Source organism: Garra rufa, chromosome 5 (genome assembly GCF_049309525.1).
Source record: "Garra rufa chromosome 5, GarRuf1.0, whole genome shotgun sequence".
Lineage (NCBI taxonomy): Eukaryota > Metazoa > Chordata > Actinopteri > Cypriniformes > Cyprinidae > Garra > Garra rufa.
Genome location: NC_133365.1, coordinates 227819 through 255762, shown reverse-complemented (window position 1 = coordinate 255762; position 27944 = coordinate 227819). Strand labels below are relative to the sequence as shown.

The following is a 27944-nucleotide window of genomic DNA, read 5'->3' as shown; positions in this document are numbered from 1 at the left end:
ACACATACAGGAACTACAATTGACCACACTCACGACTGGAACTCCCCTCTTCTCCTTCTGTCCTTACTCTGAGGCAGAAGTAGCCAAACTACTCCTCTCAGCTATCCGACGACATGTCTTTTAGATCCTATCCCCTCACACCTTCTCCAAGAAATCTCTCCCACAATCCTACCGGCGCTCACACACATCATCAACACATCTCTTCTCACAGGCACTTTCCCCACTACATTTAAGTAGGCCCGGGTAACCCCTCTGCTCAAAAAACCTACACTGAACACTTTACTCATCGACAACTACAGACCTGTCTCTCTCCTTCCATTCATAGCAAAGACACTGGAAAGAGCCGTTTTCAACCAGCTTTCTTTATTTCTCTCACAGAACAATCTATTGGATGCTAACCAGTCAGGGTTCAGGAGTGGCCATTCAACTGAGACTGCTCTACTGTCTGTCACTGAAGCCTTGCGGACTGCTAAAGCTGATTCCAAATCATCTGTACTCATTTTGCTGGATCTATCTGCAGCTTTTGACACGGTGAATCATCAGATCCTCTTGTCCACCCTCTCATCGCTGGGCATCACAGGGACTTCACTTCGCTGGTTCGAATCCTACCTCTCTGGTAGGTCTTTCAGAGTGGCCTGGGGAGGGGAGGTATCCAAAACTCATCAACTGGTCACTGGGGTTCCTCAGGGATCAGTTCTTGGACCCCTCCTCTTCTCCATATACACTATATCTCTGGGCCCCATCATACAGGCACATGGCTTCTCCTACCATTGCTATGCTGATGACACACAGCTGTATCTTTCATTCAGACCAGATGATCCATTGGTAGCTGTGCGGATCTCAGGCTGCCTGGCGGATATCTCTGGATGGATGAAGGAACACCATCTACAGCTCAATCTAGCAAAGACTGAACTCCTCATCTTTCCTGCCACTCCATCTTTACAACATGACTTCTCCATCCAGTTAGGTTCATCAACAATTACCCCATCGACTTCAACCAGAAATCTGGGTGTAATCTTTGACAACCAATTGACCTTTAAAGATCACATTGCTAAAACTGCTAGATCTTGCAGGTTTGCATTGCACAACATCAGAAAGATCAGGCCCTTCCTAACAGAGCATGCTACATAACTCCTTGTCCAGGCCCTGATCATTTCCAGGCTGGACTATTGCAATGCTCTTTTAGCCGGTCTTCCAGCATGTACAATCAGACCTCTACAAATGATTCAGAATGCAGCAGGACGACTGGTCTTCAATGAGCCCACACCTCTCTTTATATCTCTGCACTGGCTACCGGTTACAGCCCGCATCAAATTCAAGACACTGATGCTGGCCTATAGGTCAGCCACCGGCTCATCACCTGCCTACCTCCATTCACTACTACGAATCTACACTCCCTCCAGATGTCTGAGATCCTCTAGTGAAAGACGCCTCATTGTACCACTACAGAGAGGTATGAAATCACTTTCCAGAACATTCTCGTTCAACGTTCCTGCCTGGTGGAATGATCTTCCCACCCCTATCCGGAATTCAGTCTCCTTAACAGCTTTCAAGCGACTGCTGAAAACCCATCTTTTTCGACACTATGTGACTCTATTAAAAAAAAAAAAAAAATCTCCTCTCTTTCTCTATCCTCCCTCTCTAGCCTGTCTCCTCTCTTTCTTGATCTTCCCCTTCTAGCCTGCACTCTTCTAACAACGTCTGATATATGGTATTTTTGAGCACTTCCTATGTTGATCTGCCTCCTTAGGATGAATCACTTGTTGTATTCCCACTTGTTAGTCGCTTTGGATAAAAGCGTCTGCTAAATGAATAAATGTAAATGTAATGTAAATGTAATTTCCATCTCTGTTGCAACAGTTTTGACCATCTCCAACAGTTTTTGTCTAAAATGACTGTATCTATACCTACAAGTCATTGGTGTTTGGTGATGAGTTTTTGCATACGCATACAACGTGAAATGCCCGCGAAGCAGACGTCATAAGCAGAGCCCTTTCTGATGCAACGAGCTTAAGGTTACCAAGCACCTGGCTGTTTCATGTGCAAAGGTATGTTTAGGTTTAAGTTATTGCAGCCTAATTAAAACTTGTAGTTTAAGTAGGCTATAGATTGACTTTTTTTTAATAAAATATTATGCTGAAGCCCATCCAGTTTTCCAGTAGCCTATTTGGTATATTATAATTTAAGTTGTTGATCTGTTGTGTTAAATGTTAAAAAAAAAAAAATCTGTTGTTGTTTTATAATGTTACAGTGCATTACGTTTTCTTTTACTTTTATGCATTAAATGTAAAATCATAACTATCTGGAGTTCTGTTAAGTTTGAGTGAAAATAGCCTATAATAGGCTATTATGCATATTAGGTAAGGAATAAATCAGGTTTTTATCGCAGATTAAGCTGTGTGGTCAGGATGTTAAGCGGATGGTCTTGAAGGGGTTTATTTCGCTATAGTATTATCAAAAAAGAAATTTGTTTTAAAAAAATATTGGCGCATTTGCAACGAATTTCCAGGTGAACTCGTTTACTTTCGGTTTTAAAGACAAGAAGTTCAAATGACACGAACAAGGAATTTGGTTTAATCATTTGTAAACATAATGCCAAACGTGTTATTAAAAGGCACACACTATCTATCTATCTATCTATCTATCTAATAAAATAACGTTATTAACCGGTATTTTTTCTAGAAAACCGTTTTCGGAACGTATTGTTTAATGAGGAACGCAAGAACAGAAACGTTATAATATCGATTCTGCTCGGAGTGAACCGAATGGATTTAAGCATCATTCATATCCGTAGACCAAAAGTTGCTATAGGGTTTTGGAAAAAACCAAGCTCATTTGTTGAACCGGAAGCTAACATGTTGTACTACTCAAACAACAAATAGCAATGTTGTAAAAGAGGCCCAGTGTACCCTGTTCAACCTACAAATGGCTATTTGTTCTCTTCACATTAAACGGGTACAGGAGAATGTGTTAAACAATAATACTGTGGGTCTTGCTTATTGAGATGTTACTCTAGCATTTATTCTCTCACTTCCTCCCTCCCTGTGTTTTTCAAGCCCACCTCCAGCCTGTACTAATGTTTATCCGTAATGCATTACGAGCACACGGCTATGTACTATGTGGCTCAATAGCATTTGGAGCGCATACAGCTCTCTCCCATTGAGAGTCATCTGTGCTGGAACCTCCATCTGCTCTTGTGAAACACACTTGATTTCGACCAGCCCTTTCCTTTTACAGAATCTCGCCCCTTTCATTTTTAAGTGCAGACCATCTCCAACAGGATGTTTATCCGGAAGAATAAAGAGATATAATTTGGCAGATGAAACAGATCTGACTAGTTAGCCGTTGATGGGGAGATGGGAAGGGAAATGCCGTACTTGGCAGCGTGGCAGCAGTAAGTAAAGCGGTATGAATGATTGGGTTCGCACACGGCTTTCACATGCACTCGCTGATGCATGCCGCCCATCTCCTTTCACACTGGTCATTTCTCCTGCTTCTCCATAATTATGATCAACCATCCATTCACCGGCAACACTGAAATCGGACGCCCCATAATACATTTATTGTTAGCTGTGTTCTCAGAAGACCTCCGCTTCTCTGTTTTTCGCTTATCCTGAGTAGTCGAGGTCAGCTGGGACATTATAAATGCGTGTTAAGGTTACGCCCACTTGCCCCCTCCAGTCAGCTTGCAGGTACCGGACCTTTGATGAAGAGTTTAGTTTCTCTGTATTTAACACATCCTTCAATATCCTTTGAGAATGGGGTGCGTCAGCATTGCACCATATTAAATCACGGGGTGGCCGTTTTTCTTTATCGATCTGCTTGGAGCCGTAGGGCCACAGTTTACCAGACAACCCATATGTCACGCAGCCCTGAAACGCAAGACAAATTCTGAATTACACCGAGTGCCTGGCTCAACAGTGAGCGAAGATAACTCAGCTGTTACCATCAAAAGCATATATACGCCCCGGGTGTTTGCCTAATCAAAGCGGTTTAGCTGTATTGGAATTGGATTTATGGCAGTGGGGAGATAGGAAAAGGCATACAAATGTTGAAAGCGAGGTTCAGTTTAGTGCTTGCCCTTATCGTGAATGGTTGCGTCAGTCCTCTTCTATAGTGAAGTGGACCTCAGAGGCTGTTTCAGCCTGCAGCACCTTCAAAGACAACGACCATCTGCATTCTCTGCACGCACACACAAACATACTCACAAACACAATCGCATAGAGCCGAGCGGACATGTGGATCTTTGAAAACTACTTTGTTGCTCTGATGAGACCGGTGCACGTGGGTCGTCCTGTTATGGCCCAACAGCAGGAGCGAATAACTTGAAGAGCAGAATGAAAGAGAAAGACGAGACGGATGTCTACATTTTTTGACAAGTCTTTGGCAAAGCTGAAGTGTGGCATTTTCTCGTTCATAAAAACACTTTTTTATTCTGCCAGTTTTACAGTTGACTTCTCAGTCGATGTAAATCCAGGCTGTGTCTGAATTCCTGTCCTCTTTTTTTTCTTTTTTTTTATAGTAGGTACTGAATTAGATGAAGACCATACCTTTTACACATTGAAGAAGTGTATTCTGTAGGTATGGGAGGAATCTATTTCTGGACAAAAACTGTACCTTCAGTGGTGCAACAGTTGTTATTAGGACAACAGTGACTGCTTTCGTACCTTTCTTTCTGAGAGTGTACAAACTCCCATGTAACCTTCTGGGAACATTTGTTTATGGTTATGAGAACAATCCTAGAATATTAAGGAAATACAACCAAATCAAAACCACATCCTAATGTTAGGACAGTGTTCTGTGTTTGCTGGTTTAGAATGCTGAGCATTTGACTTTAGCTTTTCAAGCATGTCTGCTCGAACATGGGAACTGTTCTGTTCATTTTAGTTGCCTGACAAGTCAATTTTTTGCTTAAAAGATTAGTTCATTTTCAAAATAAACATTTACTTATAATTTACTTAACCCCATGTCATCCAAGATGCTCATGTCGTATTTTCTTCATTCGGAAAACAAATTAAGGTTTCTGAGGAAAGTGTTTCAGGATTTTTCTTCATATAGTGGACTTCAGTGGTGCCCAATAGATTAAAAGTCCAAACTGCAGTTTCACTGCAGCTGCAAAGGACTTTACATGATCCCAGCCAAGGAACAAAAGTCTTATCTATTGAAACAATTGGTCATTTTTCAAAAAAAATTAAAAATGTATCTACTTTTTAAACACAAATTGTTTACAAAGCGAATGTTTAAAGAAAGTCAAATGCCCTTACAAAACAAGGTAAAACGATGTCAACGATTTTGAAGTTGGAGGAAAAATTTTAGTTTTTCACTCTACTCTACCCTTTATAAACCTTTTAGTACACAGATAAAGAACTAACCATACATGACCTTTCGAACGTGATTACTTAACATGTAAAGCACATTGTAGAGCTAATGCAAGGTGAGCATTTGTGGTTAAAAAGTATATAAATTTGTATTTTTCTTATCATTTCGCTAGACAAGACCCTTATTCCTCGGTTTGGATAGTGTAGATCCCTTTGAAGCTGCATTAAAACTGCATTTTGGACTTTCAGTCTGTTGGCTCCCATTGAAGTCCACTATATGGAGAAAAATCCTGGAATGTTTTCCTCAAAAAACATTAATTTCTTTTTGACTGAAGAAAGAAAGGCATGAATATCTTGGATGACATGGGGGAATTATCAGGAAATTTTTATTTTGGACGTGAACTAATCCTTTAACCAATTGTGTGCAATGGTTATCTGTAATAAACATTCATTAGAAATTCATTAGTGTGTTTGAAAAATGAAAGAGAAGTTGTGATGGAAGAAATCCCAATCGATTGTTTCTATAGTTGGTTTAATCATGTTTATGGTGCTTTTTACAAAAAAGTTAAATGTAAAGTAGTTTCCTTTATTTTTCTTAATATTTTGCTACATTTTTTTAACAATACACTAGTATTATAGTCTCACATTCCTTACATACAGTTTGCAAGATTTTGTTTGACTAGACTAGACACTATTTTTCGCCCGTCACCCCTCCTGCCATGTTCTTTTGCCCATGCAGAGAACTTGTCAGAGACTGAGAGTTTTCTCACACCCCCTCATGTTCGTTTACTTTATTTCTCAGGCGCTTGTTGTTGTGTAAAATGCAACAGTGATGATTATTTATGTCTTTATGTGCTTCCTCCACGTACCCACAAGCTAAACAAAACTGGAGAGAGAGGTGTGAAACCCAAGCAAGCCTCTTTGACAACTTTAAACTGTATATCTCACAGAAGCAGAAAATAACTAATTAGGATTGTGGTTCTGACAGCCCTTATATGTTAGGATGGAGAGTCTGACCCTTTTCTATGGCCCTCTGAGATCTGCTCATCTCACACATGACTGCACACAGCAGTGTGAGGGGCCGTCTGGAGGACCATCCAGGAGCCCTACCTGAGAAAAAGAAATGCATCACTGAAGCATGGATACATACTTGCACAGTGCACATGGTGAATCTATATTAAAATCAGTTTGTCTGTGACTCATTTTAGCTTGTGATGTTTAAATGTTGAAATTCAATAGACCTTAGACCTTCTGACCTACCAGAAAAAAACGGTTGATTCAGTGCTATTATTTTATTTCATACCATACAGTAAAAGTATTAGTTTATATACAGTTGAGGTCAAACGTTTACATACACCTTGCAGAATCTGCAAAATGTTAATTATTTTACCAAAATAAGAGGGATCATACAAAAAGCGTTATTTTTTTTATTTAGTACTGACCTGAATAAGATATTTCACATAAAAGACCAGTCTACTAGAAAAGAAAATAGTTGAATTTATAAAAATGACCCTGTTCAAAAGTTTACATATGCTTGATTATTAATACTGTGTTGTTGCCTAAATGATCCACAGCTGTTTGTTTTTGTTTTGTTTTTTTGTGATAGTTGTTAATGAGTCCCTTGTTTGTTAAACTGCATGCTAATTTTCAGAAAAATCCTTCAGGTCCCACAAATTCTTTGGTTTTTCACCATTTTTGTGTATTTGAACCCTTTTCAACAATGACTGTTTGATTTTGAGATCCAGCTTTTTATACTGAGGACATCTGAGGGACTGCAAAAGGTTCAAATGCTCACTGATGATCCTAAAGGAAAAACATTAAGAGCCAGGGGTGTAAACTTTTGAACAGATTGAAGATGAGTACATTATTTTTTCATTTAGTACTGCCCTTTAGAAGCTAAAGAAGGTACTTACATGTTTCCCTGAAGACAAAATAAGTCAAATTTACCTGATCTTCAAATTTAAAAAGTATTGCATTGTGTTTCCTTCTGGAGCATCAGTGAGTGTTTGGACTTCTGTAATCGTTGAATATGAGTCCCTCAGTTGTCCTCAGTGTGAAAAGATGGATCTTGTTGGAAAAGCTTCAAATACACAAAAATGCTAAAAAAACAAAGCATTTGTGGGACCTGAAGGATTTTTTTGAAGAACAGCAGGCAGTTTAACTGTTCAGGACAAACGAGGGACTTATAAACAACTATAGCTTAACAAAAAAAACAGCTATGGATCATTCAAGTAACAACATAGTATTAAGAATCAAGTGTATGTAAAATTTTGAACAGGGTCATTTTTATAAATTAAACTATTATTTTTCACTTGTGGACTATATGTAAAAATCTTTTATGTATTACTCGGGACTATTACACTTGTCACTTGATCCTTTAAAAAACATTGTGACATTCTGATTTGAGATTAAAGAGATAGAGATTGCCATTTTTTCTAACCCTCAAGTTGTTTCAATCTTGCACAAATTTCTATCTTCATGGGTAACCAAGCAGTTGATGGATCCCTTTGACTCTCATAGTATGGAAAGTACTGTGGAAGTCAGTGGGATCCATCAACTGTTTGATTATCCTTATTCTTCAAAAATGTCTTACAGACAAAATTCATGAAAGTCTGGAACAACTTAAAGAGTGAGTAGCATTTAAATAAAACAGAAATCTTTTGAATCACTTTAAATGTCTTTACTGTCACTTTTTGATCAATATAATGCATTCAAAAACTTGCTATTCAGGGTAATCTGGAAGCCCTAGCAAGTAAATAAAGTATAATAGTAGTATAAATCCACCTCTAACTGGAAGGCAAAATGGGAATTCTGAAGGATTGACAATCTCAGTGGCTGAGAGTGGAGAGATTGCACATTTAACTGTTGCTCCAGGGCTTCACCAGCTACATCTTAATGGGAGAGTGTCAAAGATAAATTCACTATTTAAAAAAAATGTCTCAGCATGGCATGAGGGAGACTCTGAAGTCAGTTGGAAGAAGGTTCTGTGGTCTGATGAGACCAAAATTGAGATGTTTAGGCATTAGAATAAATGGCATATTTGGCATCAGCCAAACGCAGCACAACAGAAATAAACCATCCCCACAGTGAAGCGCAGTGGGGGCAGTTTCGTGCTGTGGGAATGCCTGGCAGGCTTCTGAGGGTAGCGGGTAAAAAAATACAGTGCAATACAGGCAAATCCTAGAGGAAAACCTGATGAAGACTGCAAGATACCTCCGGCTTGGCAGAAGACTTATTTTCCAGCAGGACAATGCCAAGCGTAAATCCATAGATACACAGCAATAACTGAAAAACAGCATTTATGTCCTTGAGTGGTTGTGTTCACATATTAGTCCAACTGAGTTTGAGCAACTCTGCAAAGTGTAGGATGAATGAGGAAGAATGGCCAGTGGCCAGACCAACATACAGACTCTGGAATTACTTCTAAAGTTGAATTTACTACTGTGGGTTTTGTTTAGTGATGCTTGCCAGTTTGTATTGTTTTCCATTGGCAGGAATGAATATTATTCTGTCAGTCAAAAAAATGACTATTTGTTTTAATTCTGTAAAACAAAACTTTTAACACATCAATTAATGCTGCTGTCAAATGGAAGACTGGTTAAATGTTTATACATTTAATTTAGATTTGTTTTATTTAAAATTTTCTCTTATTTTCTTTTGTTAAACAGGAACTGAATGTTAACATACTAACTACTAATATATTTATATATATATATATATATATATGTGTGACCCTGGACCACAAAACCAGTCATAAGGTTAAATTTTACAAAACTGAGATATATACATCATATGAAAGCTCAATAAATAAGCTTTCTATTGATGTATGGTTTGTTAGGATAGGACAGTATTTGGCCGAGATACATCTATTTGAAAATCTGAAATCTAAGGGTGCAAAAAATCAAAATACTGAGAAAAACACCTTTAAAGTTGTCCAAATTAAGTTCTTAGCAATGCATATTACTAATAAAAAATTACATTTTGATAGGTTTACAGTAGGAATTTAACAAAAAATCTTCATGGAACATGATCTTTACTTAATTTCCTAATGATTTTTGACATAAAAGAAAAATCAATAATTTTGACCCATACAATGTATTTTTGGCTATTGCTACAAATAAACCCCAGCGACTTAAGACTGGTTTTGTGGTCCAGGGTCACATATATATATATATATATATATATATATATATATATATATATATATATATATACTTGACTGGTCTGCATAAAGCCAAGTCCTAATCCCAGCTGGACACCTCTGGTGTGACTTCAAATGCAGACCTTGAGCCAAAAACTCATCACCAAACTTGTACATACATTATATGGACATAGGTATTGGGACACCCCCTTCTTAAACACTTCCAGAACAATGGCAACAAAGATGGAAACATAATTCATGAATTTAAAATTATATTTCAGTCTCTGTTGCAACAATTTTGGAAGTGTCTAAAATGACCATATGTACAAGTCATATGTACAAGTCATTGGTGTTTGGTGATGAGTTTTTGTCTCAAGGTCTGCGTTAAAGTCACACCAGAGGTGTTTAGATGGGATTAGGACATTGCTTTCTGCAGACCACTCAAGTTCTTCCACACTGACTGAATCAATAATTTCTCTTTGAACCTTACATTGTACATTGTCATGATAGAATAGAAAAGGGTTTTGTCCAAACTGTTCCTATAAAATTAGAGGCACACAATTCCCTAGAATATCATCACATGCTTAAACATTATGATCTGTACTCATGGAAATTGCTAAAGTAGTCAAACCTATTCATTAGAAGGGGGTGTCCCAATACTTTTGGCAATATAGTGTATATTCACAGCATTAAGAAATATAAATTGTTTGTTTGTCCTTCAAGTATTTTTTCTTTTCTTTCTTTCTTTCACTAATTTGCTGAACATTCAAAGAAATACAATTTCATGCCAGACGTTTCTGAAAAGACCTGAAGCTCTTTCAGCAGCAGTTCTCTGTGGGAATAACCTTGATTTGTATTAGTGCAAAAGCACTCTTGACCGTTGTTTACCGAAGATAACAAACACTTTTCTGAAGTCGTGTCGCAAAGTTGCATTATGCAGACAGCTAAACTGAAAACCATTATTTGGACTGCAAAGGTAAATCCAGACTTTGCGAGGAACATCTTTCCTTAATCAAAAACATTCCCCTCAAGGTTTCTGAGAGACAGCAGTGCCATTCTCTCTGACTGTGAATGTGATGATTAACAGTGTTGAAAAGATCTAATTTATATGGTATTATTCATTAATACCCTCTGTGATATTGATGGGCCTCGAGATCTGCACAGCCCTACCAATCCAAAGTCCAATGCTCCCTCACTGAATCCCACTACAAAGACTGTAATTAAGCAGTAGAGCACAGGAGATGATGGGTGTCAGGTGGTGCAGAGGTTTTCAATAAAATCAATGTTTGCCTCACAGACTCTCTGACAGCAGACAGTGTTGTCTAGCTTTGTATTGATATTTACTTGAAATCCTGTGCAGCTTGTAGTTAATTCATAACACTCTAGTTCTGTGGGGTCTCACAGACCCCAAAGCTGTTTAAATAGCTTAAAAAAACATACTTAATAATGAATTTGGTTGAATCTGATTATAAAGACATGCATCAGACAAAGCTGAACATTATATAAAACAGCATCCATTATTATTACTGGCACTCAATCATTTTTGGATGATTGCACATCTGATATTTCTGCCGTGTCCATGCAATGATTGGGCTTTTTATGCCCAAAGTGCTTGAGCTTTTTGCCCGTACTAAAATGCATGTTAATAGAAAGCTAAGAGCTTCAGGAGAGTGCTCTGCTGCCATGGCATGACATCACCTCCAGTGTTTCTAATTAGCTTATTTGGCCGGATCTGAAACAGTATGTCTTGTTAGAAAAAGCAGGAATTTGACGTGAATAACTAAAGCCTGTGGAATCTATCAGGCTGACATGGTGCTTTGTGCTGTTGACTTCACAGGATGTCTAAAAGTGTTTTTTTTTTAAGTCACATTTTTTTTTCTTCCCCTCTCTCTCAGGGACTCAAACCAATGGATCACAATGGACTGTCAGATCCCTATGTTAAGCTGCACCTGCTGCCTGGAGCTAGTAAGGTATGTGCCTGCCCTTCCCTTGGAGATGCATTGTTTTATACGATACAAGGAGGCTTTTAGTAATGTGATTTATGAGTTTTAAGGCAGTGGTTCTCAACCAGAGGGCTGGAACCCATTGGGAGGCCTCAGGAAACTTCCTACACTCTTAAAAATAAAGTTGCTTCACGATCCCATAAAATAACCTTTTTTGTCTAAATGGTTCCATAAAGAACCTTTAACATCTGAAGAACCTTTCTGTTTCACAAAAGGTTCTTTGTGGCGAAAGAAGGTTCTTCAGATTATAAAAAGATAAGAAAAATATGGTTCTTAAAAGAACCTTTGACTGAATGGTTCTTTGTGGAACCAAAAATGGTTCTTCTATGGCATCGCTGTGAAGAACCTTTTTAAGCACCTTTATTTTTAAGAGTGTAGGGGGCCACAGGATGACTTAAAATGATTCAGATTCATAAAATAAAATGTATATTCATATTGTTATTATTATTAAAATAGAACATCCATTTAATTTTTTTATAAGTACCTATTGTTTCAGTTTGTTGAATGTTAGTTAAAGGTTACGTTACGTTTCCTGGCTAACCAAAAAGGAACGTTCTGGGAACTAAAAACTACCGTTACCAGAACACTCTGGGAACCGGAAATTGTTAGCTAAGTCACGCTGCACAGACTGTACTACGGACTATTTAAACTGAGCAGTAACTTTTTAGATTTCAACCAATCGCCAACACGATCACTGCAACTGTTAAGGCCATTGCACACTGAGTATGAAATTTTTGCATGCAAAAACATAAATACGACCTCACGTTATGTCAGTTGAGTTTACACAATGCCTCTGAAACTTTCGTCCATCAAAAACAATTCGGAACAGGTTCGATTTTCTGCGTTTTCCCATCTGTAACAAGCATTTTGATAGGAAAGAATGACGAATATGAGAAAACCAAAAAAAAAAAAAAGCATTACAATCATCCAAAGCACAATTTATTTTTTCGTTTTGTTACAATATAACATACCATATATATTGTTGAAATATATTTAGTTTGGGCCGATATAGTTTTATTCTTTTTTCTCCGTTTACAGAAGCACTGCAGGTGCATGATGTGAATCTGTGTTCTACACTGTCCTGCCCATTTTTCTGGTTTTAAACATACAAAAAGCTACAAATTACTTACCATTCATTTTCACTTAAATGTAGGCCTAATGCTCAGTGGTTCTTGACATATCCTTGGATAAACTAATGCTGGGACATTGCCACTGCGATTTACCTATGATTAATTTAAAGCTGAGCGCAGGCATTTCACTCATTGGACATTCGTCACATTTGCATAGGCAGTACTATGCTGTCTTACAAACTATATTTTGTGCAGACTTTATTTGGTTTTGGCAAGTATTTAATTATTTTGCCCAGAGAAAAGCACTGGATTATGCAACTAATTGTCTCCATGCAGTTAATAATAAACCATTGGTATCGGCCCTTTGTATGCTGTTTCCGATATGCCTTTAAATTAATAAAAAATTGGCTGATAAATATTGGTGGCCAATACATTGGTGCATCACTTCATTACGGTTAAACCACTGATATCACATGGACTATTTTAACAATGTCTTTACTACCTTTCTGGGCCTTGAACATGGTAGTTGCGTTGCTGTCTGTGCAGGGTCTGAAAGCTCTCGGATTTCATTAATTGCATCACGGTTTGAGTAATTAATGACAGAATTTCCTTGAACAGCTTATTCTAACAACTATTTTTTGGTAAAGGCTCTCAAAATCAGTTTTTTAACTGTTCATAGAGTATAATTTTGTCTATTTAAAACAGATTTGTGCATCTCAAGACTTTACCACAGTATCTCATTTGTGGTGTAGACACAGTGTACTGCCATAGCTCATTTAATTCTATTGTATTCTGTTTCAGAACAAGCTGTACCTGTGGTAAATTCCAGTTAAAATTATATTTTAAATCACATTAGTAACATTATATCAAATGGAAGGTTACTTGTAGGAGGTGCTGTTTTAACGATATATCACAGCGAGTGAGTACTGCATTGAAATTTCTGTAACACTTTCTATGAAGTCCGTATTTATAACACGTGTGTGAGGGTATTCTTAAGGCATATTAATGAATGCATAATGCGTATTATAAGTCTCATATCTTGCCATCTTTCTTATGTTACTTTACTTAAGGCAGACAAAGACCACTTTTAAGTAATAATAATATTAATACTTTTTTTTCCCGAACAGCCATTAGATCAGATATCAGATCAGATGAATGTGTAATATGACACATTTACTTTGAACTATTTTATTGTAATGTTAGTTTGATTATTTTGATGGTACCCTTTAGACAGCTTTTAATAAGTAACTCTGCAACTACCTGTCAACTAGCAGTAACTAAGCTTACTAATACTGTAATGTTAGTTGACATGTAGTTGCAAATCCACTTGTAGTCAATAGACTAAGGGGAGCATCAAAATAAAATTTAAATATATAAAACATTGCATTTTTTCAGTTGAAAAACTATAGTTCACATCAATTAATTAACATTAACCTCACAGGAAAGACACAAAACACACTCAACACTTAACCACTCACAAGATGTAGTAAGATACTGTGCAGATCTTAAATAAGCAATTTCAAGATATTATATATTCCAATATACTTTAAATGAAGTAGATTTAATATGGTGTTCATTGTGTTATAATTAATCATACTCGTAAAAGCTATAATCACAAATATGTAAGTATTATGATGTATTATTGCTATGATTATTTATGAGTTGATATAGTATAAAGTTTTTTAAAATGCATTATGCATTCATTATAATGCCTTAAGAATACCCCTATAATGTACTATAAGTGCTACTGAATTTTTTTGCTACTGTCTCACGCTTGAATGGTTTAAACACTTTAAAGGTCCCATATTGTACACATTTCTGGAGGTTTATTTTAGTTGTTGATGTCCTTAAGAATATATATCTGCGGTATAAGTGCCAAAATCCATCTCAATATATTTTTACAGCTCCTTTTTTAGGAGCTCTGTCAAGAACAGGTCGATTTTGGCCCGTCTAATTAATATTCATGAGTCTCTCTTCTGATTGGCCTGTTGTTTTCTGAGTGACGCACATCCAAGCCAGAGCCATATAAAAAGAGAGTTGCGACACGCTTTGATCTCGCCGCCGCACGGTCACGTGGTTCATGGAGCTCTCAATAGTTCCAAACAGCTCCGCGCTGTCAATGTGTTTGAATGGAGTTAAATAGGATAGACAGCAGTTTTACTATATTTGCAGCAATTTCGAGTAATTATTAACACATAATGTGCATTGATTGTGTATTGATAACTTCTCTGAATACGCTTTACAATCGCATTTTATTCTGGGGAGTGATAAAGAGACATAATTAATATGTTCTCATACTCTTTGGCAGTCAAATGTGACCAAACACCTTAAGTGTAACTTTTATTCAATTAAATAACTGTAATATATATAGTTAAGTTCTATTTAGTAAATATTTTGAGGAGTTTTTTTTGTACTTAATATGTGCAATAATGATCCTGACCATTTAAAAGATAACATTTTCTAATATAGTATTTAGATTACAGTTAGTGTAATATTTAAGGTTAAATACATCTGCATGTGTAAGAGAAAAGAAAGATTGCAGAAAGACTAAAAACATAAAAATATGACAACTAGTATCTGGTTATGGTCGCTATTACGGTGTTTCTCACGTTATCCAGCTGCATTTACAGTTTAACTGTTTATTTTTTAACGACAAACATTAACTATAACACGCTTCATAAAACACCACTATTGGCCAGTTTTTCGAGAGGTCAACTGATGCGTTAAAATTTTAAGAAATGCAGTAATTTCTTCAATATACTTGCGATTGTGCTTGAGAAGCGCTGAAATGAATGGGCTTCAATGGAGGAGCTGTTGGTTGTTTGGAACTATTGACCGCTCCATGACACGCTTTACTTCCGCATTCCTCAGTTCCTATGGAAGCCTATGGGAGTGTCGCAACTCTCTTTTTATATGGCTCTGATCCAAGCCAACCACAAGTAACTATGGTCATGTATGCTGTAGCCTAGCCCAGAGCCTAGCCTGCAGTGGCTTGGTGATACTCAACAGGATATTTCAGAATGATCATTAATGTTTTTTTCAAACACTGAATGCAGTAAGCTACGTAACTGTTGCTTTAGTAAAGCCCCTTTCACATTGCGCGCTGATTCCGGAAAATTACGGGAACGAGCGCTGTGTGAACAAAAGCCAGAACCAAATGCCATTAAGGCAGTGTTGTAGAGATGATTCACTTTACCCTGCGACTCTTCACGACGGAAAAAATACGTGCAAGTGGAATGAAGCAGCGATCAGGCAGCCCCTCACTATCAGCGCTGAAAATCAGGTTAGTTTCAGTTTAGTGAAATGTACGCGTCGCATTACATCTCACATCCAAATGTCAGGTCTTTATGGGTTGCGTGTAAAGCACGCACAGATTCCGGAAAACAACTGTGAATGAACCTAATTAAACAGTTCCGAAACAAATCGTGGGACACATTATCCGTGTATTTTCCGGAATGGCTGTGTGAAAGAGGCTGAAGTTGACGTGCCACTGGTCTCTTATATTAACGTTGTTCGGAAGCCCGTGTAATGATGTAGCTTGACATCTATCGACTGAACAGGGTTTTCTCCACTTGTTTTCGCGTTGTTGTTGCTTAGCAATGGCATGGACGCGAAGTTGTCAAGGTTTCACAAAAGGAGGGTGGGACGGTGGTTGCTGCTCTGGGTGGTGACTGAAGGCTGTGACTGAGTAGATTGGACGTCATATTTTTACGGAAGTTACAGGGGCTCGTGAAAATGAACAGCTACTTTATTCAGGCTGTGTGCAGTTAGTCTCGCGTAGCCAGACCTTCAAACTGACGGCTGAAGGTCTGGAATTCATGGCAGCTTTAATTGGCCAAGTCCCGCCCATAAGGCTGTTTGACCGACATGTCAAACAACCAATCACAGTTCGTTTCGTTCAGCGTCACGTTTCGGGGTGTAGAAATGCCCCCACAACAACAGACTGGCATGCAACAAGTCAGTCATTGAAATAACCAGCATTGAAAGTTAACGAAGAAGAGGGAGAACAAGCAGTAAGTCAGTAATTTGTTCGTGAACGTCGCAAATGTGTATAACAACAACGACGTCTGCGTAAGCACCTTTTAGCAAAACGCGAGTAAATCAGTCTGCGCTTTGTTTCCCGGCGGACCGAAAATAAACGCGACACTCGCGTGTTCCGGATATCCAATCAAATTCAACTAATCAGATCACGACTTCGACATTCCTGAAGTGTTTCCAGTTAAGTGTACCATATGCATCAGACGTTTAGCGTGACGCCTGAGGCTGAGACTAGTGTGCAGTTTGCTGTGGATTGACTGTTTTGAAACTTATATGGTAGTTACATAACCCCTAGACCTCAGTTATCATGAAAAAAGCCAGGAAATTTCGATTTTGACAATATGGGACCTTTAATGTTTAAACTAACAAGACATAATACACATGAGAATGATAAACTTTCTTGAAGACTAGCACTAGCCCAATCGTTCAGATGGATAGTTGTAGCCTTCTGTTGACAGCAGGTAAGCCTATTGTATTCACAGGTGAAAACTAAATAATTTACACTAGTGGTGAATGAGCAAGTGTAATGCAAATATGTCTGAAAGGTCTGACATAACAAGATGCAACATGAACGATATTGTATGAAGCGGTTTTTGTTTACATCATGTACCTCGCATTATGAAAACAATGTTTGCGATAAAGTTCCCACAGGTATGTTTTTGTCATGAGATCAGGTTGTTCAAGACCCTGTAGTTCTATGTGGGGTCTCAAAGACCCCAATGCTGGTTTAAATAGCTGGAAAAACATACTTATTAATGAATCCTGTTGAATCTGTTTATAAAGAGAAAACACAACTTCTCTGAGGTATGCAAATTTAAATAAACTCTTAAAAACACTCTTTTATACCAACTCTTTCTGTCCCAACATGGTTCTAGAATACGTTAATCAAATTGACCAATGCTACCTTGAGATCTAAATGCCAGATTTTCCTTGTTACTGAACAACCTCTGTGCTCTACAAATTATCATCATGCTTCTCATTATAATTCATCTGTTTTTGACCGGTACCCTCCTTGCTCATCCTGCCAGCAATCCACTTAGCTACTGACAACATAAGACTCCTCGAAGTCATTCTCCTTCTGTATGGATCATATGTCCTACAGTACAGCTGTACTCTCCTTCACAGGGTTACAGAGTAATTGAATGGGATAGGATATCTGAATTAACCCATTAGGATTAGGAAACACCTCACAGATATGCCACATGAGACAAAGACCTAGCATTAATCGCTTATTTCTTTCTTTCTTTCTTCTTCTCTTTCAATAAATGGTGTAAGATGGTGCTTACGATTTATAAAATTGGTGATCGCCAACCATGGAAGGTCAAATTAAATATTATATGAGCTGTTTTATTTTCTATTCATTCTGAATGAGGTTTGCCATTTTGCAACCGTGTTATCAAAATGTGGTACTAATGTCTAAATACAGAATGTGAAAGCCTGATTCATGTAATTTTATTTTAAATATATGAACAGTGTCAAAACTGGAAGGTCTGGCTTCTAAGCTTGTGCTAATTTACTAAAATAGTCCAATGAACACAACCACTAATCTACAAGCAAATCTGTCATCTCTTTCAGGCCAATAAGCTCCGCACCAAGACCCTACGCAACACGCTCAACCCTGTCTGGAGTGAGACCCTGACGTATTATGGGATAACTGATGAAGATATGGTTCGCAAAACACTCAGGTACCCATTCAAAATGTATACATTCATCACTCGTTGTGAATTTTATGTCAAGGCCTCTGACATTTGCTTATCAAGAAGTGACTTGGTTGTTAACAGAGTTTAGCAAAGGGTTGATTACCCCAAAAGATGCATTTGTTCCTGTGACATATAGGTGAGATCAGAAAAAGCGTCACGCAAAGTAAATCAACTTAATAAGTTTAATGAGGGCTTTTCAAAAATGTCAGTGGTGATTGAACTGAGATTCTACTTTAATAAGGAAAAAGAGAGAATGTAGATGTTTTCTTAATTAAGTGTCCATGGTTACATGATTCCTCTTGATCCATTTGTAATTGGGTGGGTCAGGCTCACACCAGGCCCACATGCGGTGCTGAGCCTGAGACCTAATTACAAGCTGAACAACCATTTGCCTTCAACAGCTTCAATGATTCTTGGATCACTGCCATACAAGTACTGAATAGAGTGTACGGGACGTTATGGCATTCATCAGAATGAAAAGCCTCCAGTTGAAGGACTGGTGAAAGAGGTAGAAATTTACTTCTAACTCTGTCCTCCAAAACTGATCTGATGGTTCGTGTTTATGAAACCTCTCTCTTCCTGTGCCGATCAGCTCTCTGGAATACAGCAGTACATTGAGAGAACAGTGTTTGTTTTAATCCTGTAAAATGGCATTATGTTCCTTGGATGTTATGTGACCCTGCAGAGCAATTATCAGGATCTAATCACTCCAATTAGCTAGCTGCTGATACCATTAGATTTCCCCTTATGTGTTGCCAACAGAAACGGGGATAGAGAGCATCCATTTGTTTTTGCCAGTGTTTTTGGGTGTAAAAAGTAGGGTAAGTGATGTGCAATGGCCTTGAGTATGAGTGGGCTTTTTTTTTAGGCAGATAATTTAATTAGCATCCATCTTTGGATAGGCATTTGGATATGTGTGACAAAATAATTTCTCAGTAATTAGACAATATTTTGCTGAGCGTGTTATTGTGCTGGTATTTTGGCAGGTTTAGGACTAATGTGGACAGCTGACTCCCAAAGCTTTTGATAATTTTCATATTCTGTGCAGTAAATTGTTTGCAGGAGTAACAAAAATCAACTTTTCCAATAAGTTTAAATTGATTTTTACCTTTTTTTCTATTTTTATAACCTAATTACATGTATCTTTTGTGTCAAATTCCTAAATTTAATCAATAAATTTAAAAAGTAAGACACTGTAGGGCTGCTACTAATCATACGAAATCAGTATTAACAAAATTTGTGTTTGCAATGCAGAGGTGGCACAGAATCTACAGACAGTGTAATGAAGGTCATGAATGCCAGGGTTCCCATGAGTCATGGAATTTCTGGAATATCATGGAATATTAAAGACATTGAAAGTCAGGGATTTTTTTGTCCAAGTCATGGAATATCAGGGACTTTTGTTTGTTGCTTTAAATTTTTGTTTCCATTTATCAAAATGTAATTTTTTATACCATACAGGTGCTGGTCATATAATTAGAATACCTTCAAAAAGTTGATTTATTTCACTAATTCCATTCAAGAAGTGAAACTTGTATAATGTATACATTTATTCCACACAGACTGATATATTTCAAGTGTTTATTTCTTTTAATTTTGATGATTATAACTGACAACTAATGAAAACCCCAATTCAGTATCTCAGAAAATTAGAATATTACTTAAGCCAATACAAAGAAAGGATTTTTAGAAATCTTGGCCAACTGAAAAGTATGAACATGAAAAGTATGAGCATGTACAGCACTCAATACTTAGTTGGGGATCCTTTTGCCTGAATTACTGCAGCAATGCGGCATAGCACGGAGTCGATCAGTCTGTGGCACTGCTCAGGTGTTATGAGAGCCCAGGTTGCTCTGATAGTGGCCTTCAGCTCTTCTGCATTGTTGGGTCTGGCATATCGCATCTTCCTCTTCACAATACCCCATAGATTTTCTATGGGGTTAAGGTCAGGTGAGTTTGCTGGCCAATTAAGAACAGGGATAACATGGTCCTTAAACCAGGTACTGGTAGCTTTGGCACTGTGTGCAGGTGCCAAGTCCTGTTGGAAAATTAAATCTGCATCTCCATAAAGTTGGTCAGCAGCAGGAAGCATCAAGTGCTCTAAAATGTCCTGGTATACAGCTGCGTTGACCTTGGACCTCAGAAAACACAGTGGACTAATACCAGTAGATGACATGGCACCCCAAACCATCACTGATTGTGGAAACTTTACACTGGACCTCAAGCAACGTGGATTCTATGCCTCTCCTCTCTTCCTCCAGACTCTGGGACCCTGATTTCCAAAGGAAATGCAAAATGTACTTTCATCAGAGAACATAACTTTGGACCACTCAGCAGCAGTTCAGTCCTTTTTGTCTTTAGCCCAGGCGAGACACTTCTGATGCTGTCTGTTGTTCAAGAGTGGCTTGACACAAGGAATGCGACAGCTGAAACCCATGTCTTGCATACATCTGTGTGTAGTGGTTCTTGATGCACTGACTCCAGCTGCAGTCCACTCTTTGTGAATCTCCCCCAAATATTTGAATGGGTTTTGTTTCACAATTCTCTGCAGGGTGCGGTAATCCCTATTGCTTGTACACTTTTTTTCTACCACATCTTCTCCTTCCCTTCGCCTCTATTAATGTGCTTGGACACAGAGCTCTGTGAAGAGCCAACCTCTTTTGCAATGAACTTTTGTGTCTTGCCCTCCTTGTGCAAGGTGTCAATGGTCATCTTTTGGACAACTGTCAAATCAGCAGTCTTCCCCATGATTTTGTAGCCTACAGATCTAGACTGAGAGACCATTTAAAGTCCTTTGCAGGTGTTTTGAGTTAATTAGCTGATTAGAGTGTGGCACCAGGTGTCTTCAATACTGAACCTTTTCCCAATATTCAAATTTTCTGAGATACTGAATACTGGGTTTTCATTAGTTGTCATTTATAATCATCAAAATTAAACACTGAAATAAACACTTGAAATATATCAGTCTGTGTGGAATGAATGTATACATTGTACAAGTTTCACTTTTTGAATGGAATTAGTGAAATAAATCAAGTTTTTGAAGATATTCTAATTATATGACCAAGAACCTGTGTATATATATATTTTTTATGCGTTTTGCCTATTGTTATGGTTAGGCTATTTTTAGCACCTTTTTATTCCCTTCCCGCTCATCAACTGGCAATCACTTAAGTCAAATCCAGTCACCAGACTGTACCTATTAACTAAGACAAACATGCCAGGAAAATGTACATTTCAAGACCTTTGGCTACAAAATGACCATTTCAGGTATTAAAAGTAAACAATAGAAAAGCAAAAATGTGTAAAGACTGAATGATGAACTTTGATAAACAGAAAATTCTTCACAGCAAAGCTGAAAGCATAAAAACAAATACATTAATGTAGAGAAAAATATCAAAGTGCATTAAATGGGTAAAGGCACAAAAAAGTAGTGTGTATGTGTGTTTTGTGCTAAAAATGTCTGTGAACAAGTAAATAAAGCTTGCAAATGGATGGATCCATTCATTATAAGTCAGAGAAAAGTCAGGGAATTTTACATTTGGCTTGGAGTGGGAACCCAAGTTCCAAATAAATTGATGTTTAATGTTAAAAACAAAGGTTCAATATTGATATTTGAAATGGATTTAGAAAAAAAGGGAAAATTTGCTTTAAATATAAACCTAAAATCGCCAGTAGGTGGTGGCAAATTACTGCATGAGTGAATCATTGATTTCGTTGAAACGGCTGATTGATTCAGTAATGAAACACCGTGTGTTGCTCAGAGACACAAAACAGTTCTGCTGTGGCTTAGTTTGAAATGATTTTCATTGACAAAACAGCAAAAACAGGAATTTCTAAAATGTAAGACGATTAATATTACCTTGGATTTTGGATTTATAAAATGAGTATCACATTACAATCAAACTGATATTTGGAGCAAAAACTACTCTCTGTTTGATATTAACTGTATCAGATGATATAAATATAAAAGACATGAAAGTCATACAGAGGTCATTTCCCCCTATCTTAAATTTTGGGGGAATATATTTTAATAGACTAAATGAGAACTTTTTCACAGGACACAAAATATGTAGCACCATGTATGTTTTGTGACAGATTTGATGTGAAATTCCATTTAGGATTGCTAAAAGAGCATTTTTTCCTCGGAACAGATGAACGTACTTATGGTAGGTTTTATGTGACGCTGTTTTTGTATGCGTCACTGCAGTTATGACTTGAAATGTCCGTTGAGTGGCGCTATAACTCTAATTCTCTGTGACATTTTAAAATAATGTACCGTCTGCACTACACCTGAACCTACACGTTAGTATGAACAAAAGTGAATGTGACGTAAAAAACAAAACAATCGCAAACATGCTTTTTTAGTTTGTTTTTTGAACTTTTATCTTTTAGGTCTTTCATCGTTTGTCATGTTTTTTACAGTGTACATAGATGATTCTGTGTACAAATTGCTCGCTGTTTTACCACCTCTATAGTTATTTTCTGTTGGAAACTGCAGTGATATTTACTTATTGGTATGTATTTCACATCTTGTGAAAAAGTTCCTACAGGTATGTTTTCATCATTGGATGAGCACACACCCCTAGTAGTAACTGCCAATATAGAAAAGAAATAAAATTGAAATAAAAAATCTATTTTTAAATGTATGAAACACTAACTTTACAGTCCAATATAGTTGACTCAAATAATGTGTTTTTACACAAACTTTTTACAGTTTTTGTAACCTGACTGATTATTACTTTGCGTCATAATTCAAGGTGGCAATTGCTAGAGGTCTTTAGACTCGGTGTCAACTGGTAATCAACCTATCATGACTCACCTTTGCAAACATTTTAAAGTTTTTCATGACATATTCTTATTTTTGGCCACCCCCTGTAAGTCATATAAAGTGTTGCCTGGTGATTTCACCCCAGCTGAGATGTCATTGGCCCTTTCTGAGTGACATTTACTGCCTCGCAAACATGACTGTAGCAAAATGGGTTGTTTTTTACAGAGCTTGATTGTTTAGTTTGCATTGAAACCCTGTGCGGTGATTGAAATCCTGCATTAGGATAATAGCACAGACAAAGTGGCAGTAAAGATTACACCACAGAGGAACATTAGTCTCCACTGGTGTGTATCATTACATAACAGCTGTGTTACACACACAGTATTCTTCAAATCCATTAAAAGCAGATTAACCAAGTTGCCTGAGTAGAGAACTCACTTGGCATTGTCTTTCTAGTTAAATGTTGCAAATATAAGAAAAGGGTTTAATGTATCAGATAATGAGGTCAAAAGTACACGTTTTACACATAAATGGACATTTTAATGTTGTCTCTTCATTAATGGAATAAATGCCAGTAAATGTAATAATATTGTGTAGCTAATTCAACGTCCTGTACACATTCACCTCAATGCTGCGCATGCTGTCTGCAACACAAGTCACTACAGAAAATGGCCATTGATTACTGACAGAGCACTTTTTGGTCTTTGTCAGAGTAACATTTTATATGGGCTGACAAAGCATTAAATGGGAATCAGAGTTCATTTTGGTGTTGATTAGCTCTTACTTGATATGGATTAGTTTTCCATTAGAAAACTGCTTGCAAAGGAAGCTATTACTCTAAGGACTTTTCTACCTACCATCACTCTTTGTCTCAAATACACCAGTATATAAAGGAAAAATGTCCTCTGGAAGGAGGAGAAATATTAACTAATGTCCCAATAGTTTGGCCAGATGAGCTTGTATTTAATTAAGAATTCATAGTTTAATACCTGTTCGTTAGATCTCATATTTCATTTGAACATCATACTGAGAATAAAATACTTTTTAATTTGGCCTTGTGAGATTCAGTTTTGTCTCAGTTTATAAGACCATAAATAATAGTAAAGGATACCAAAACTGTAATTATTTTATTTGGCCAGTGTCATTGTAGGTTTTGGTTATTTTGCTGTTTTGGGCTGTAAGGACATTTGAAATAACTGAAATCGTCTGGCGAAGTGATAGAGACATGTAACGCGGTCAAGTGCTGCCTGGAACTACATTTGCCGTGCATTTCCCTGAAAATAATGCACACCCTTAGAACGTTCGTCAGCCAATCAGATTCAAGCATTCAATGGCCCCGTAGTATAAATAATTTTTGTGAACACCTCAGATTCGACCAAAACTAACATTTTACACTTTTTTTATTTTTTGGCTGTGGCTCAAAATTCGACTCAGCTCATTTTGCCAACATGGGTCACACATATTTTATTTAATGTAACTATTACTATTGACACTTAAAGGGATAGTTCACCCAAAAATGAAAATTCTGTCATTTATTACTCACCCTCATGTCGTTCCAAACCCGTAAGCCCTTTGTTCATCTTCAGAACAAAAAAATTAAGATGTTTTTGATGATATCAGAGAGCTCTAAGTCTCCATAAACAGCAAGGGTACTACCACGGTCAAGGCACAGAAAGGTAGTAAGGACATTGTTAAAATAGTCCATGTGACATCAGTGATTCAACAGTAATTTTATGAAGCTGCGAGAATACTTTTGTGCGCAAAGAAAACTTTTTAAAAATAACGACTTTGTTCAATGACTTCTTCTCTCTTTGCTGTGTATGGAGTGTCAGAAAGCTCTTGTATTTCATCAAAAATATCTTAATTTGTGTTCTGAAGAAAAATGAAGATCTTACAGGTTTGGAACAACAAGGGTGAGTAATTAATGCCAGAATTTTCATAATTTGGTATATTTATACCAAATTATGGCAGATAAACTGTAGTTTGCAAGTTATGAAAATCAGTAACATGTTAAAAATTGTCAGTGAACTCCTAATAGAGATGAAATGGAACAGTGTGACCTACAGTTTTTTTTTTTTGAGCAAACTTTAATGTTGCAAGACGCTAAAAAGTTTAACAGCGACACCAGATTCACGGTGGCGGAGCCTAGACAGGCCAGAGCAAGCAAGAGCAGGCAGTTATTGTGTGACTCGCAGACTTTTCCCGGTGAGATTGCAGCCCTGGGTTTGGAGGCTCCCAGATTTGTCTGGACTCAGTGTGAATTAATGAGGCAGAGAGTCTGCGCTTCAAAGGTCACATTTCTGTGCTTAAACGCTGCAGTAACAGCTTCTTTCAACACAGCTAGAGGGAAGGGGATGCTGGAATGAAGCTGGGTGATTTTATAGTTTAAAAAGGTTGACCTGAGGGCTGGGATGAGGGTTTCTGGCTTTTTATGCTTTTTTTTAGAAGATGAGCTCCTTTGGAATGAGGCTACATGATGAAATGATCCAAATACACTGACACTTGACTTAAATCCGTCACTGATGTTTACTGTTTTGAGGTAAAGTACAAAAATGTGTCTGTGTGCGTCTGTAGGCATCTGGAGCGGGGAGGACCCACCTGATGATTCACCATTGCTTTTCTTTAGGGCTGTCTAAGCCAGTTTCCATGGAAACCAAAAGTCTCCCTCATAGGCCTTTCCTTTAGGGAACGCTCTTGTCCTTCACGTAAATAAACTCCAAATACTGGCATATTCAGTGTCTCACCTCTAGCGTTTATCAAAACTACATTTTCATTATTTCAGAATGCAGCGTTCTGACACTTTATAGCACCTTAAATTCTCTGAGTAAAGCCTGTCTGTGCCCACATCCCAGTGATAAAATTGTTGTTTTGTGTCTGGCTTGCTCTTGTTTGCTCTTGATCACTTTGAAAGGAGGGTACAAATGAAAAAAGGCAGAAGCGCTCTCTCTAAAGGAAGTGACCTCTTTTCTATCAGTTTCTCTGTAACATTATCATTAAATGACACTGCCATTCTATGCTCCAGTAGTTCAGAGATTTAACATTGAATTCTAGTACACTGAAAAAATGGTGTTGGGTTTACTTAAAACAATTTTCATTCAGAAACTGCTTGTACATTTCACAAGTAATTACAAAGAAATTGCAAGTAATACTGAATTAAACATGGAATTTTGAAGCAGAAAGACTGAAATAGTATTTTCTTGTAAAATATACTCCAATGATCCGTTTCATCTACACCTTGATAAATAATTTCTTAAAAAGTATAGCTTATGTATAGGCATGAAAAGTTGTGTGAATATAAGCAGTGCTTGAAGTTCTGTTGTGGGAAAATGCTTTGCCATCTGAAATACCTTTATAATGTATTAATATACTTTAAATTAATTATCAATCGGCATGTGCGTTGGGCAGAGGTTTTCAAACTGGAGGTGGTAGAGCATCTGTGGAAATATGAGAGCATGTAAAAATCTGTGAAATTTGTATTTTTAAGGCTGTCAAAGTAAATGCATATCAGTGTAAAAGAATATAGACATATATCATATGTTTAACATAATTTTAAACACTTCTGCCTAATTAGATATTATTGTTTAATTCTACTTTCTAATAACATCCCTTGTTTTATCATTAATTCATAAATAACAAATCTCTTATGATTTCTATAAAGTTAAATACTATATACTATTTAAGACTATTATGATTTCTATAAAATATTTAAAACTAAATACCATGTAAGACTATTATTTAATAAAACATAATAAAAAACAAATCTGTTATGATTCCTATAAAAAAAAATTTAATTCTAAAGACTATTTAAGACTACTATTTAATAAAACATAATACCGGTAAGTAACAAACCTGTTATGATTTCTATAAAAATATTTAATACTAAATACAATGTATGACTATTTTAATAAAAAAAAACATACTAACAACAAGCATACATAAAAAAATACTATTTAAGACTACTATTTATTAAAAATAATAAATAACAAGCCTGTTATGATTTCTATGAAAATGTTATACTAAATACTATTTAAGACTATTATTTAATAACAAATAATTAATAAATAATGTCATGATTTTTATAATAATATTCAAAACCTAATACTGTTTAATAATAGCCAAATGTTTGATTAAATACAGTAGACAAACACCTCTTTATATATGAAAATTTATAATTCATAAAGAGATGCCTCACAAAGCAATGACTTTAGAGATCCTTGCCATCAAAACGTTTGAAAACGAGTCATAAACATGATATACGCAGTTAGTGGTCTTTGTATGTAGCATCTCATGGAGCTTTAAACTTTCAGGTTATCACTTTCACAGCATATTTCATTATTATTCACAATCTTCACATCATCTCATCTGCAAAGAAACTTTATGGACAGCTTCACAGAGACCCACAGCACTCCTACAGAGTGTAAGTCAGACATGTACATGAAATCAGACTTCAGTCTTTCACACTTCCACACAATGGAGCTCTGAGGTGTTATCTCACTCCAGCATTCGGTCTTCCCCATTATTCACCAAACCTCATTTGCCGGCTATCTTCATGTGCTGCCGATGAACATCAAAGTAGTGTTTTAATGGCGGGCCGAACTCCTCCCGTGGCTATGAAAAGCATGTGATTTATCTAAAAAGGCATACCTCCATTGCCAACATCATCGCAGACAGTGACAGCTCTATTCAAAGCCAAATTAGCCACACAAGTGGTTCACCTCTCGTGCCTTTATACCCGAGAAAGCCTTTTAATTTACACTTGCGGTTTACGAATACAAAAAAAAACAGTTTGCAAACACATTTTCCGGAACATTTACAGACAATTAGATGCAGCTAGATGCGCTTCACCTCTTATTTTTTCTTATTTTATGACTCAACAGGATTTATCTCTGCATATTAAAACAAAGAG

The 27944-nt window shown here is 37.0% G+C and overlaps 1 protein-coding gene across 2 annotated transcripts in view; it reads left to right on the top strand.

Annotated features, from left to right (window-relative positions):
- Window positions 1–27944, top strand: part of doc2b (double C2-like domains, beta) — a 131596-nt gene that overhangs the window by 77151 nt on the left and 26501 nt on the right. For both annotated transcript variants that reach the window (XM_073839841.1, XM_073839842.1), the window contains 2 exons: window positions 11355–11429; window positions 18146–18255. In XM_073839841.1, the coding sequence (XP_073695942.1) occupies window positions 11355–11429; window positions 18146–18255 (185 nt within the window). The remainder of the gene's footprint in view (window positions 1–11354; window positions 11430–18145; window positions 18256–27944) is intronic.